Below are 16,037 nucleotides of genomic sequence, written 5' to 3'. Positions count from 1 at the left end.
ATGAAGTGTGAACAAATGAAGAAAGTGGGCACTTTCAGTCTGGGTCTGAGATGTGAACAGTACACGGCTTTAGGGATGTGAACAATAGAGGGGAGTGTGAACAATGCAGTGGCTTTACATGCGTTAACAATGCATGAGTTTATAATCTGATTTTGAGGTGTAAACAATGCAGCAGCCAGTTAATCTCTGTAATGAACATAGTAAGCAGACATAGCAGGCAGACTTTCATATGGGGGGGGCCACACAAGGGGTGGTTGTGGGCCGCCAGTTGGACAGCACTGGCCTAGAACAATAGAAGATCTCTGTCTTCCTTTTGCTTCCTTGGACATTTTTAATAAGAAGTGGTCACTTACAGCAATTAACCAACATCACTAATAAATATATACGTATGACCTTTATATACCCACTGAATTTAAATTGTTGTAAGCGTACGTACGTTTACGAAGTTTCGCTAGGAAGGAAGTAACACTAGAGAAAATTAGTTATAACATTTTTGCACCAAAAAATCAGTGCTGAAGAAAGTATGCCAACTTTCTTTTGCTGAGATGTAATTGTGCATCTTGATGAATACTCATATTCATCACAAAATAACATCTGACGTAGTTGCGCAAAAATTCACACTTAAATAAATGTGCCCCTATAGGGTCTTTGAAACTGCTGAACTACAAGACATTTATTGATTTTTAAACATACAAACAAGCACATTTTAGGAACATATAAGTCATAGTGATATACTTGTCTCCATGATGCTTTCAGTTTAACTTAAAAATTCACAACATTCCATAGCTGTATATCATTTATTGACAGTAAATATATTCTGATTAAACAGGTTTTCACAACTACTATGATGCTTGCTCTGAGGGGTTAAAGCAGGCAAGTCCATTGCTAAAATTTGGAGGCCCTGGCGATTCCTGTAGATCACCACCTAGATCCCCAATCTGTTGGAGCCTTCTAGAACACTGCTACAATGGGACCAATTATTTTACTGGTGAAAAAAGGGTGAGACTTGACTACATAGCTCTGCATAAAAAGGTTAGTGCAAAACCAAAGATCTAAATATGCTAACATAAGAGTTTGAATGCTTTGTGATGTCTGTCTTTAAAAACGTGGTGATGCCATAGTGTATCAAAATGTTTTACTTAATTTGTTAAATAATAAAATAAATAGGTCTATAGGTCTAAATAGGGCATATTTCCTGTGACCAGTTCTGAGCTAAATTTATCCTTTAGTTTAAATGGACAGTAGATGCTCTGCATTTACCCATTATTAATAAATAAAAAACATTAAGATATTTTGTGCATTAAGCTACTAAAAATGCCCTCTCCTTTAAACAAAACAGGTAGTACAGATATAGGATCCATTATCCAGAAACCATTCAGAAAGCTCAAAATTACGGGTAGGCCATCTCCCATAGACTCCATTTTAATAATATAATTCAAATGTTTAAAAAAGATTTCCTTTTGGTCAGTAATAATAATGCAGTTTCTTGTACTTGATCTCAATTATAATTTATGTTTAAATAGTTTTTAGTAGATTTACGTTATAGAGGACCAAATCATGGAAAGATCCATTTTCCAGAAAACCCCAGGTCCTGGATAATAGGTCTCTTACCTGTAAGAATTCTTAATGAATCTGGTGACATTTTTTTCCTACACAGTCTCACAAAGAAATTTGTATTTATGTAACGATTTGCTCAACTTGCTTCTTACCACTCCTGGCCCTGACAGATGGCCACTTTACCTTATACCAGTACTTTGTTTTAACATTTCTGTCATGTAGGGATGCACAACTCACACTGAATTACTGAATTTAATTGTCCTTCCATGTAGAACTTTCTAAGTATATTCTGTATTGGTCTCTGCAACAATATGAATGCAAATTTGAGACTATATTTTTGAGAGCTATAATTTACCTCTTTAAAAAAAAGTATAATTATTTGATCTTTAAAGTACGTGCTATATAATGGTACATTTTTAAACCTTATTTGCATGTGTCTTTTGCCATCATCACAAATTCTTTGGATTTGGTAGTTCATCCTTTTTAACTTATTTCTGTATATTTATCTTCCGTTTCCAGACTGCCATCTGCTGGCATAACTGTGGCACAGTATTGATATTTTTTTTATAGAATCAGTTACAAGTATGCTTAAGTGAAGGAGAAAATCTTCAACTTTAGCTATATTATAAACTGATTATGTTGGGTAAATATATTGTTAGATTTTATTATTTGTGTTTCACAGGGAGCTGGAGGTTCTTTTTACATACTGGAGCAAGAAATGGAGACAGTGAATGAAATTCAGGAACGTTTCCCACTTTTCAAAAATGTTCCTATATACAATGATGAGGCAGATCCATTGGTAGGATGGTCCACCCCACAGTCATGGAGGGGTGATGTCACATATGCAGCCATGGTAGTAAAGGTAGGGGCTTTTGTACTAGTTTTGTACTAATTTTCATAGTGCAGAACAGTTATTGTGTAAAGTGAATGGTTTGTGGTCAAAACCTGAAGTAAAATGGTGTGTGGTCAAAACATGATCACAGCATCATAAAATGTGTAAGTGCTATGGTGTTTTGTTGGTTGGCTTGGGTACACAATCACAATTATCTCAAGCTTAATCCATTTTTATATTGAAGTCAGTAGAGCAGTTACACAATTTGCATTAAAAAATGTAGCAGATGTCCCAAAAAAATACTCAAGTGCTCAAGCATTCAATTATTATTACTTGTTTTTCAAGTAATTCCTGTACAACAGCAATCTGTATTACTTTCCAGGTATTGATATAGTGCTGTCATATTTCCGCAACTCATTACAGATGTTATACATCATTCTCATCAGTCCCTGCTCTAATGGATATCACAATCTAAAACACTACCACATTTAGAAGTCACTTAACCTGCCTGTGTGTTTTTGGAGTTTGAGTGGATATCAGTGTACCCAAGAGAAACCCATACAGTCACTGTTTGAACATACAAACTCCTTGCTAATAGTGGCCTGGCTAAAATTTAATCCAGGACACCAGTGCTGTAGGGCAGAAGTGCTACCCACTGCTGCTCTAGTAAATATATATTTCAGGAATAAAATAGAAATGGTCACAATCTCTGGAAATAAAGTCCAGGATTAGATATCTAGGTAGTTGGCATATTCAATTTTGATGCACAGTCATGTTCTAGGAGGCTCTTCCTCATTGCAGCAGTACATCAAATCAGACTAGGCAAAAAAAACTTTTTGTGAAAAAAGTGTTATTGTCTTGAACGTCCTAACATTATAGCAAGGTAGACTTTTGGGGCTATTCAACAAATATGGAGCCTTACCTACAGCCACTAACACATTTTCATGATACCTTGGGTAGATCCAGAATTCACTATGTTCTGTGTCATGGAATTATATTAAGTATCCTAGGGAAAGGAATGACTAGAATACTGTAAAAAGAGACTACTACTCTGCCAGTGGCATCCCGAATGTTTTAGGTGCTATAAATTTCACTAATAACGTGTGACTATATGAAATGCCCTAAAATAACACACAAAATAACGCATGCTATAAAATACCGCACACAATTCAGCTAAATTGAACGTAAAAATATCACTTCTTACGTTAGACAAGTTAACTTTTAGTGAATCGATTGTCAATTCTAAAAATATAAGAAGTGATAACATTTTTAAGGCATGCTAAAAATAACACTCACTTTATCGACCTTTAGTGAATCAGCCCCTATATGTCATTTGCATCAGTCCTTGCCCCAGTGGAGCTTACAATCTAAGGTTCCTATCACATTTACTCAGTAGGTTCAATTTTTTTTTTTTTTTTTTTTTAAAGTTTTTATTTATCATTTTCCATACAAACAATAAAGGCATAAAGAAACAAAAAGAAGGGGAAGAAGAAAAGAAGAAAAAGGGAAAAAGAAAAAAGTACAAGACAGCCGTATGCAGCAAAAAACAAAATATACAAAGTAACATACCCTCCACATCCAGAAACAATAAGAGCTAGTGGTCCCACACCCCCACCACAGACCAAAGTAGATCCGGAAAACCAGATGGATTTAGACCGTCAGCTATAACAGTGTGTTAAATGCCCACGTCCCCAACAGCATGAACGTCTAGCCAGGGGGACCACACCGCATCAAACTTCCCAGAGGAACCTCGAGCTTCGTAGGTAAGTCGAATAGAGGGGAGTACTTTATTAACCAGGTTAACCCAGTGGTCCACAGCCGGTGCAGTATGTCCCATCCAGTTCATAACAATAATTTTCTTAGCATAGAAAAGTAGGGTTTTAGCCAGTGTTCTAGACCTATTAAGCGGGAGAAGGTCGTCCACTAGGCCTAATAGGCATACCTCAGGGCTAAAGACATTCGGGAAGGCAACATTATCGACCAAGTAGCGTAGCACACCCTTCCAGAACTCATGAATTAAGGGACATTCCCAAATTAGGTGGAAAAAGGAGGCATCAAGCCCTTGACATTTAGGACAGACCGAGTCCAACCTCACCCCCATCCTCTGCAATTTTAATGGAGAGCAATATAACTGATGTATCAATTTAAACTGGACCATCCTATCCCTGATCGAGATAAGGTCCCGATACAAACCATCAACAGCATCGTCCCACTGCTCATCGCCAAGGTGGGGGAGAACAAGCAACCATTTACGTTTGGCCTTATTAAATGGGGGAGGGACAGAGTCAATCAGGGAGCTATAAAGCCGCGACGTGAGCTTGCACGTTTGTGGATTATGGAGCACAGTTGCAATTGATGGGGAGGAGTATTCAATGGGGAGCAAGCCGAATTGTGCGTGGAAGGCATGGCGTAGCTGCAAAAACCTATAGAATTGCATCCTAACCCCTCCAACCTGCAGTTGCGCGAAGGATGGAAACACATTGTCAATGAGAAGGTCATTTAGTGTCCTAATCCCCAATCCACGCCAATACTGGACATCCTGCAGTGTCCTAAAGTGAGGGAGATGAGAGTTACCCCAGAGCGGTGTACACGGGGACTGAGCAAGTGTAGGGTGACCAGCCATGCGACAGGCGAGGGTCCACGCCCTAAACGGGGTAGTGATTGTCGTCGGGCAGGTCGTGTAATCACACAGTTTCCTATAAGGAAGATGCCTCAATGCCTCCCATGAGCCCAGCTTAAAGGGATACTGTCATGGGAAAAAAATTTTTTTTCAAAATGAATCAGTTAATAGTGCTGCTCCAGCAGAATTCTGCACTGAAATCCATTTCTCAAAAGAGCAAACAGATTTTTTTATATTAAATTTTGAAATCTGACACGGGGCTAGACATTTTGTCAATTTCCCAGCTGCCCCATGTCATGTGACTTGTGCCTGCACTTCAGGAGAGTAATGCTTTTTGGCAGGCTGCTGTTTCTCCTTCTCAATGTAACTGAAGGAGTCTCAGTGGGACATGGGTTTTTACGATTGAGTGTTGTTCTTAGATCTACCAGGCAGCTGTTATCTTGTGTTAGGGAGCTGTTATCTGGTTACCTTCCCATTGTTCTTTTGTTTGGCTGCTGGGGGGAAAAGGGAGGGGGTGATAATCACTCCAACTTGCAGTACAGCAGTAAAGAGTGATTGAAGTTTATCAGAGCACAAGTCACATGACATGGGGCAGCTGGGAAATTGACAAAATGTCTAGCCCCATGTCAGATTTCAAAATTGAATATAAAAAAATCTGTTTGCTCTTTTGAGAAATGGATTTCAGTGCAGAATTCTGCTGGAGCAGCACTATTAACTGATTCATTTTGAAAAAAATTTTTTTTCCCATGACAGTATCCCTTTAAGAGCCAGAAGTACAGTGCCCGTATCCGTTTCATCCATGTGTATCCAGCTGTGCATATAATACATCTGGCTTGCCAGAAAATAAAGATACAGATTCGGAAGTGCCAGACCACCTTTAGAAATTGGGGCGGTAAGCATAGTCCAGGAGAAACGGGGGACTTTGTTGGCCCATAAAAAGGGTATAAGGATTGAGTTGATCTTCTGAAAAATAGATTTGGGGATCCAGATTGGGGAGTTATGAAGTTTATACAAGAATTTAGGGAGATAGATCATCTTAAATAAATTCACTCTGCCCCACAGAGTCAAGGGCAGAGTAGCCCAGACTCCCATAGCACTCCTAAACTGGCTAAGCACAGGCTGTATGTTATCAGCGATATACATGGAGGAGTCAGACGTGATGAGGATCCCAAGGTACTTAAATTTGGACACCCACTGAAGGCCTTGAGTAGTACTAGGTTGATCGGGAATCGTGTCTAATGGGAGAATGACCGATTTATCATTATTAATGACAAGGCCCGAGTAGAGCCCGAACTTCTGGAGCGTCAGTAGAGCTGTCAATAGAGAGGCCTGCGGATCCGCTAGAAACAGGAGAAGGTCATCCGCGTACAAGGCCAGCTTGTCTTCTAGGGGACCAGTCCTGTAGCCACGTATGTTCTCGCACTGCCGTATAAGTAGGGCTAATGGTTCTATGGCAATGGCGAAGAGGAGGGGAGATAGTGGGCAACCCTGCCTAGTGCCACGGGAGAGGGGAAAGGGTGGGGAGAGCAGGTTTCCTATTTTAATCTGGGCCGAAGGTTTCTGATATAAGAGCCGAATCAGGGATATGAAACGTGGGCCAAAGCCAAATTTTTTAAGTGTTTCCCAAAGGAAAGGCCACTCGACCGAGTCAAAAGCTTTGGCCGCGTCGAGTGAAACCATAATTCTGGACCCGCTATTATCATGAACAGTTTGCATGTGGGTAAATACTCTCCTAAGGTTAGTGGCAGTGGACTTCCCGGGCATGAATCCGGATTGATTCGGGTGGACAATAGAGGTAACGACTTTCATCAGCCTGGTCGCCAAAATTTTTGCAAAGACCTTCGCATCAGAGTTGATGAGCGAAATAGGCCGATATGAATCACAGAGTTCTGGATCCTTGTCCCCTTTATGAATCAAGACTATAATAGCGTTGTGAAACGAAGGGGGCAAGGAGCCAGACTCAATTGAGCCCAGCAGGGTAGCATGGAGATGACGTACTATGTGAATGCCATGGAGAGCGTACCAAGCCGACGGAAAGCCATCAGCACCCGGGGCCTTCCCACCCGCCAAGGACGCAACTGCATCAGCCACTTCCCTCTCTGTGATAGGGGTATCAAGGTAACTAGATTCCTCCAGCGTCAAGGTAGGGAAATCTATAGAATCCAAAAAGGCACTAAGCTGTTCCCCAGTGTAGGAGACCTTAGAGCTATACAGGGTTTCATAGTAGGAGGCAAAACAGGCCAGGACGTCTCTGGGGTCAGTAACCAAGTCACCACCTATATCTCGAATCCTGGGAATAAGTGTTTGAGTTGATCTGGTGTTCGCCAATCTGGCCAGGAGTTTCCCAGCTTTGTCCCCTTGGTCAAATACCCTTTGGGAAGTATAAAGCAACCGTTTCCTGGTTATTTTAGTCTGCTCCAGCTCAAGATTCCTTTGGGCTTGGGTTAACCTAGATTGACTCGAGACAGACTGGACATTCTTATATTCCTCCTCCGCCTCCTCCAGGGCAACCTGTGCTGCCTCAACATCTAGCTGACTCTGCCTTCTGGCCGCCGAGATCTCACTAATTAGCACCCCCCTAGCTACCACTTTGGATGCCTCCCAAAGAATGTCAGAGGATGCTGAACCCTCGTTAAGAGCCCAGTAATTGAGGTATTCCGCTTGTGCCCGTTCTCTAACTACGGGGGTGACAGAGCCACAGGGGACTTAGTCTCCAGGTGGAATGACCATTATCTGGAGCAGAGAGCAGTGTCACCATAAGTGGGGCATGGTCTGAAAACGCCCTTGGTAAATACTCAGCAGAGGCAACTAGTTGGGCAAAATCTGCAGATGCCAAGGCCATGTCCAGACGTGAAAGGGACCCATAGCTAGCAGAGTAGCAAGAATATTTCCGTTCTAGCGGATGTTTCCAACGCCACAGCTCTAATAGTGCTAGTGAGTCAACCCAGGTAGATAAACCGGCACTGGAGCCGGAAGCGGTACCCATTCTGTCTAGGGAGGGGTCCAAAGTGGTATTAAAATCCCCAAAAATACATAGCGGAGCTGCCTGCAATGCGGCAAGGATATTATAGACATGTTCCAGTAGAGTAAGCGAGAAGGGGGGTGGGCAATATAAATTCACTAGTGTCACGAGCCTATTATCCAGCCTGCAGTGCAATACAAGGTATCTCCCATAGAAATCTGAGCGAATGTCTAAGAATTCAAACAGCACCCCTTTCCGAACCAGCAGTGAGACACCCCTGGAATGGCTCGAGAAAGGTGAGTGGTAAGCATGTGCTACCCATTGCTTTTTTAATGAGAGCAATTTCTGACCAGTGAGGTGTGTCTCCTGCAGCATTAAGATATCCGGTCGATACTTTTTAATATAATCAAAAAGGAGAGCTCTCTTAAATTTACTGTTCAGACCCCGGACATTCCAGGAGACTATAGTTCTATTCTGCATTTAGGGTCGGGGCAACATACCAGAAGCATAGAACCAAAATACAACAAAATGACATTAGAACAGATATCGAATCCTGAATCAGCAACAGAAACATTAGCATACATATGTCGTACCTGAAAAAAGGGAAAGAAAAAGGAAAAGAGAAAGGACCAGAAAAAAGAAGAAAGTGAAAGGCAAGAATACCCATGAAAACCCATTCCCACCCCTGCCCAGCCTCAACAAAAACAAACTGTAGGAGGGCCTTGACCCCGAACCTTAGGAACTTCCTCGGAGGAGGATAGACAGCAGGAAACGCCTGCTGGTGCAGTCACAATCCAAACAGTCCGTGCCATAATGGAATGGCTTTGTGCAGGTACACCCACAATATGGAAAGCCCAAACATCCATAACAGTCCCGACCCTCGAAGGGTGCATCAGAGTAGCTCCCACCTGCTTACACTGTCGGACAGGATGGGCAGCCCATATAACAAAGGAAGGTCATAAGTTCCTGATGGGCAGGTGGAGCAGGGCAGTGGTAGCTAAACACACAGGGGGACCATCCACAGGAGCCTAAGTAGACAGCGAATTATCCAGGGCTACTCGATAAAGCCAAGGGCCATGCTCCCAGGTAAATGCCCAGTAAATTGTAAAGTTCCATCACCTCCCGAAGCAAAGGGACACACAGGGCAGCAGGTAGAGCCATTGAACAAGCGGGTATCCCACGGACCAGGTTAGCCCGAACCGGCTAAATAGTAGGGAGCGATGCAGAGATCCAGCCAAGTGTGTTACGGGCCCGTATCAGCAAAACACGGCAATTAAGTAAAACCCAACTGCCAAAAAGAGCGTAAGGGGCAATGCTGCGCCCAGGAAAGTGGTGGACCACGTGGACCAACAGCCACATTTAATCAAGTTACAGGATAACTCAAGCGGGGCCAAACACAGAGTAACACTCACCAAGCTGATAGAGCAGGTCCAGGCCCGTTACTCATTGGGAGCGTCGCGAGGGTGATCTCGTTGCCGTCGCCCATCAAGCCATTTATCTGCTTCCCCCGGAGTATTGAAAAAATGGGAAGACACGCCATCTATCACTCGAAGCTTGGCAGGGAACAATATCGAGTAGGTATAGCCAAGGGAGCGGAGTCGCCGTTTGACCCCAACAAACGATGCACGCTGCTTCTGCACAACGGTGGAGTAGTCCGGGAACAGGGAGACCGGCGACCCGTTGTATACCAGCTGACCTTTTTTGCGTGCCGCCATCAGCGCAGCGTCTCGGTCCCTGTAGTTGAGAAGGCGCATGATCAATGGGCGAGCGTTAGCCCCAGGTGGTAGAGGCCTAGTTGGAACCCGGTGCGCCCTCTCAACCACCAACATGGGGGAAAACACCTCCGCTCCCAATGTGTCCCGCAGCCAATCCTCAATAAAACGCTCCGGAGCCTGGCCCTCAGCCCGCTCAGGCAGGCCAATCAGGCGGAGATTGTTCCGGCGAAGCCTATTCTCGAGGTCGTCATTCTTGGCAGTGACCTCCGCAATCTGCCTGGCGACGCGGGAAAGTTCCGCAGGTAAGGGCCTAACCGTGTCCTCCAACGCAGAGACGCGACTCTCCACGTCAGTGGTGCATTCACGCAGGTTCTGCACGTCCTGCCGAATAAGCGAGATTTCAATTTTGATTGTATCCAGCTGGTTGGTGGTGCTGGCGTGAGTATCTTTAATCGCACGAAGGAGGTCGGCATTAGAAGGGCCCGATGGCAGAGGATCAGCTCCGTCGCCCGTCGCTGCTGGCGGGAAGGCCTCCGCGCCCTCATGGTCGGCGTCCGGCTCAGACGCAGGCTGAGATGGGCACAGGTATTTGTCCATGCGCGTGGCACCAGGCTTCGGTCCATACTTGCCCATCATGAAAGGCAGCTTCCAGTGAGGGTTGTGAGCCGTAAAATAGGCACAAAGTCCCGGATAAGTACAGGATAAATCAAACAGGCACGGAGCAGCTAACAGACACGTCTGCTCAGGTCGCCATCTTGGATCCGCCCCCAGTAGGTTCAATTTTAGTTGGAGCCAGTTAATGCGCCTGTATATATTTGGGGAGAGTGGGAGGGCACCACACAGACACAGGGAGAAAATCAGAACTCCTTGCAGTTAAAAAACAAATGTTGTTGATTTAATTTTAGTTGTGAGTAGATTTATGTGTTAACAAATATTATGTTATTCAGGACTCAATCATATGTTTGTAAACAGGATATTGTTTGCAGTCTTTTACATTAATGAGTTATCTCTTCCGTTTCTTATTAAAGTAAGACACTATGACACTAGCTGAGACTGGTTATATAAAAGCTTATGCAAACTTGTCCCATAACCCTCTATACAAGTTGAACATGTGCCTTAATATCTATGTGTAGATTTCCCCAATGTGAGCACTGCGGGATGACCTTTATCTTCTTATGCAGAGACATTTTCTGGGAGGGTTGAGATTATCTTTATTATCTTCTTAGAATAACAATAAGCCTATTAGCTAAATTTAGTAGACTGGGTGATGGATACAAACAGTTCATAGCAAGTAACAATACTTTTATGCAATGCAGCTGCTATATGAGCGTTTGCAATGTATGTATATATATATATATATATATATATATATATATATATATATATATATATATATATATATATATATATACAAATTGGAAAAAAACATGTTATTAAAAACAATTGTAGCTATACAGTATGGTTATTGCTAAGGAGCCAAGGATACTATATATCTGCTCCACCACAAACTCATCTACATGCTGCAATTATTGTTTTCCAATATGCAGAGACATTTCTTCAACTTCAGAAGTACTGAAGTACTGCAGATTCATATAGTCTCTGTTGTACAGGTATGGGACCTGTAATCCAGAATGCTTGGGACCTGCTGTTTTTCAGATAAGGGATCTTTCTGTAATTTTGATCTTTTTACCTTGTCTACTAGAAAATCATGTAAACATTAAGTAAACCCAGTAGGCTGATTTTGCTTCCAATATGGATTAATTATATCTTAATTTGGATAAAGTACACGGTATTGTTTAATTAATACAGAGAAAAGGGAAAACATTTTTTAAAATTTGCATTATTTCGATAAAATGGAGTCTATGGGAGATGGCTTTTCCATAATTCAGATTTCTGGATAACAGGTTTTCAGATAACAGATCCCATACCTGTACAACACAAAGCAGACGGTGATTATATATTATTTCCATGGCTAATCAGAAAGAGGAGTGTAAGACAGTCCTTAAACTTTTACTGACTCTTGAACCTAGATCTATACCCTCTGCCAATTGCTTGTAATGTTTAGCAGTATTGCATATAGGTACTAATGAACTATTATTTTTGTAAAGTATAAACACTGTGTTTGTGTTTTACTGTGATATGTACTGTAAAAGTTGGCTGTGAGAAAAGCATTTTATGAAGTAGACCCTCTATATAAAAATATGATCTGGAACATCAGTTTGGAATAGCTTTTGAGAGTACCAGCCATAAACCATTGCAGACATAATAAATAGGCCCCTTAGAATGCTACTCTGCAAACAGCCGACATTTCTAGTGTCAAGTACACCCTGTAATCCTTTTGCACATAGGTACTTTAACAATAAAGAAAAAAAAAACAAAAGCACACCAAATCTAAAGTGAACATCTTTTTTTATTGAATATCTCCCCTTAATTAATTAATGAATGAATAAATTAATTCATCTTATCAATCATATGTACTTTTTATTTTTAAGTATTGTTTTTATATTGTAAATACTGATTATTTCAAATGTATTAATTAAAGCCATTTCATTTTGGTATTTTTTTTATTTGAAAGATAATAGATCAACACCTGCAACTTCTATCAAATAAAAGTAACAGCATCAACTACACTTTGCTGAGTAATGACAACGCCTTCATGAATTTTCACCCAAACTACTTCTCTCAGAGGACCTTAACAGCAAGATTCCAAATGAACAACACTAATCCACCCCATGTCCAGATGGTGAGGAAGCCTGTGCTAACCGTAATGGGCTTTCTAGCCTTATTAGGTAAATGTCTAGATTTATTTAGCAGTGGTGAAGAAGCTTTTGCATCACAGAAATGAGTCAGCGTGCATGACTGATTACAGGCTTACATTTTTGTTAGCTGAAAAAAGTGATAATTTCCTAAAATGGGGCTAAGTGTAAAACATGTAGTTTTTCTTACACACAATATGCCATTTGTATTTTGTTTGTAAATATATATGAGTTCCATCAACATCATTATGTGTGTCACCAGGGCAGTAAAAGAACATGAATTTAAAAAACAAAGGTTCAGTGTACAAAGGAAACCCTGGTCAATAGCAGGCATGAAGTACAGGGTTCCCTTGCTAGGTGCTGTTCCTTTTTCACATAAATAAGTACAAAAGGAGAACTAGCTGCTACATAGACCAGTACCTAAGCTTGACCTACAAATTGAAAACAAGGCCTTTTTTCTTGAATATTCTGCTGGCATCCCACTGAAGTTTTGTTACCAAAAAAGATTCTGACAGATTATATAAAAATCCATCCATTTTTCATTCATATTTTGGAAACAAAAAGAGGACAGTTTATTATATTTCATAGCATGTCTGATAATCAGTTTGCTTTTTTGTAGTAACAAACATCATTAGACAGTTGGTTCCACCAGGAATACATGTAAGTTGCGTGTAAGGGAGCACATTAATAAAATATAGCAAAGTTGTCGTTTTTTTTTTATCTGTCAATTCAAGAAAAATACAAAATCATATTTAAGGTTTGAGTTGCAGTTTGCACTGTAACGCCAAAATCATGCAAACAAAATGTACATTTTAAAATTTAAATATCACTGTAATGCGGTACATTAAACAGGCAAACCATTTGTGATGTTTACAATCAAACATAGTATAATAATTGTGCAATTAAACTATCCAGTTCTTTAGTTATGTGATTGAACTAATTTCTGTCAAAGCTCTATTTGCATTTTTTTGCTATTTAGTTTAATTTCTTTGTAGGTGAAGTACAAATGTTTACTGAAGTGCTAATGACTGATGCTAATGCAAGGAACACTAACATTATTGGAGCCATTGGCAGCACCCACGAACCAGAGAAAGGAGAACTGTCCGATAGCTGGCAGTCAACAATACTCTGTTATGCTTCTGATGATAACAAAACGTCTTCTGTTATAAATTCCATCACAGTAAATATGACAAATTTTCCAAAATCCAAAGGTAGGTCTAGAAGTCCCAAGCGTGTGAAATTTCTCACTAGTGTGCATCAACTGTCAGGTGCTAATATCAACACATGTCAGAAGATAATTGCCTGAAAAAGTGTGTATGTGGGTATATATATCTACACAGGCAGTTCATGCAAGTTTGAATACACTTTCAGCTTTTATTCACAAGAAATCTCGGTGTTGCTGGTCTTTCTTTGAAGTATCTAAACTGTATATATATATATACACTTTTTCCAATGAGTATCCGCACTCCAAGGTTGTTGCTAATAGCGGGGTGCACGGTAATTGTATGTATATCAATTATCAGCAGACCAGCACTCCCTTCTTTAAAACGTAATAATTTTATTATCGTAGTATCAAATGCCCGACGTTTGCTCCACATTTGGACCTTTTTCAAGGATCCTTGAAAAAGGTCCAAATGTGGACCGAAACGTCGGGCATTTGATATTATGGCAATAAAATTATTACGGTTTAAAGAAGGCAGTGCTGGTCTGCTGATAATTGATATATATATATATATTTATATATATATATATATATATATTTATATATAGATATATATATATATATATATATATATATATATATATATATATATATATATATATATAGTTGTGATTATAGTTAACATATTTCTGGGCTCTTATCTGGCTATGGTGCTTTAAGTTCCAGAAGCAGCCCTGTGTACTAAATAGTGCTGTATAAAATTCATTATATGATAGTATGGATACTGACTTAGCAAGAGGCAGCAAAAATAGTGACATTACACAAGTGAAGGTACTTTACTGAAGTAGCATTGTTAGCCTGTAGGAACTTTAAAGTATTACAGATTGCCCTACCCTTTTCTGCTTACCAGAGCAAGGCTTTTGCTTATGCTTGCAGTATGCTAACAAATATGAACCATGGGTGAGAAGTGACTGGAGAAGTAATTAACTTGGGATGTGATCCAAGACCTCTTACAGTTCAGTGATTTGACCAATGGTCTGCTTCTTACCTACATTTTTATTTTGTGAGCATGAGGACTCACTATAGTAACTCTTTACTCTACTGAGCAGACAAGGCAAATCTGTAGCACATAGCAGACCCTAGGAAGTTAACAGATCTACACAAGTATATATTTGTGGGTCCAGTTATGGCATTCTGTCTGAATCTTGGCGTATCAGTATAATAGCTGTCATTTAAAGGACTCAAGGACCCATTGGGAATTATTATGGAATCTGCAACTAAACTTGTAAATAGATAAAGTACAGGTAAGGGATCTGTTATCCAGAATGCTTGGGACTTGAGGATTCCTAAATTTTTTCCTGAGATTTTCTCCATAATTTGGGTTTTCTCCATAATTTGAAGCTCCATGTATTTTGACTGCTATTAAAAAAATATTTAAACAACAACAAAAAAAAAAGAATCAGCATGCATTTATATCAGCTTAGTAATTATCAGCTGTAAAGTTCTTATAATTAAGGGAAAAGGCAAATTTCCATTCTTAATTTAAATATAAAATATAATTTACATATGACTGTACGAGTAATAGTATTCCTATATTTTGGTATCTATATCTCTCATAATATAAATATAATATAAAATAAAATAAAGAATTGTTTGTTTATATCAATTTTTTTGCCAGTGGCATTCCAATATTTTGTGGTTATTTCTGGTTTCTGCATAATAGCTCCCATATCTATATTACTAATAGTTCTATGCAGATTATGGTAAACAATTATTAATGTTTAACATCTGAAGAATTTGTTTATATTAAGTAAACTTGTTGTTATCCTGTTTTTAGACCTTGTATACGTAACATATTATCTTGATAACAATTTAACAAACCCATTTATGGAATGGCAAAGGGTAGGAAGCCCTGACTTTCCAACAATCAAGCAATTTCAGCAAATAAGGGACATGGAGGTAAGAAAAATAACTTGATTTTCATTTCATGGGGATCGGGGTATACTTTGCATGGCAACAACATTTGAACATTTTTTACACCATGTTTTCATTTAACTTCTCCTGAAATCACAGACAGATTGAGTTTAGTCCAAGACATTCTGAACACAACTGTGGAAACTGAGACAAACTTGTGTCTACAGCATCTATGAAGAAAATATACTTGTTCTATTAAAACTGCTAATTTGTATTGCTTAGTTTTGGCAAGGCCACATGTGTGAATATGTCATCAGTACAACCCTATCCACTGTAGCTAACTCCAGTTAGCCAGTGCAGCTTTTTTTGAAGGAGGTAGGCAGGCTCACAGTAATTAACTGTACCACCATAGTGAGGTTTAATATCTTTAAATAACTGTAGATTAACAACAGTTGACCTATTATATTATTTACACATAATATTCTGCAATATGTTATAGGAGGGATTGTAATTAGTGTT

The 16,037-nt window shown here is 40.0% G+C and overlaps 1 protein-coding gene across 1 annotated transcript in view; it reads left to right on the top strand.

Moving 5' to 3' along the window:
• The window catches only part of idua.L (alpha-L-iduronidase L homeolog), a 70,329-nt gene that overhangs the window by 48,139 nt on the left and 6,153 nt on the right, over window positions 1–16,037 (top strand). The window contains 5 exon segments of the mRNA NM_001093562.1: window positions 830–1,032; window positions 2,240–2,419; window positions 12,262–12,475; window positions 13,438–13,653; window positions 15,442–15,563. Of these exon segments, the coding sequence (NP_001087031.1) occupies window positions 830–1,032; window positions 2,240–2,419; window positions 12,262–12,475; window positions 13,438–13,653; window positions 15,442–15,563 (935 nt within the window).

This window comes from Xenopus laevis, chromosome 1L, assembly GCF_017654675.1.
Source record: "Xenopus laevis strain J_2021 chromosome 1L, Xenopus_laevis_v10.1, whole genome shotgun sequence".
NCBI lineage: Eukaryota > Metazoa > Chordata > Amphibia > Anura > Pipidae > Xenopus > Xenopus laevis.
The sequence above is the reverse complement of the archived record's forward strand: the minus strand, read 5'-3'. Positions and strand labels throughout refer to the sequence as shown.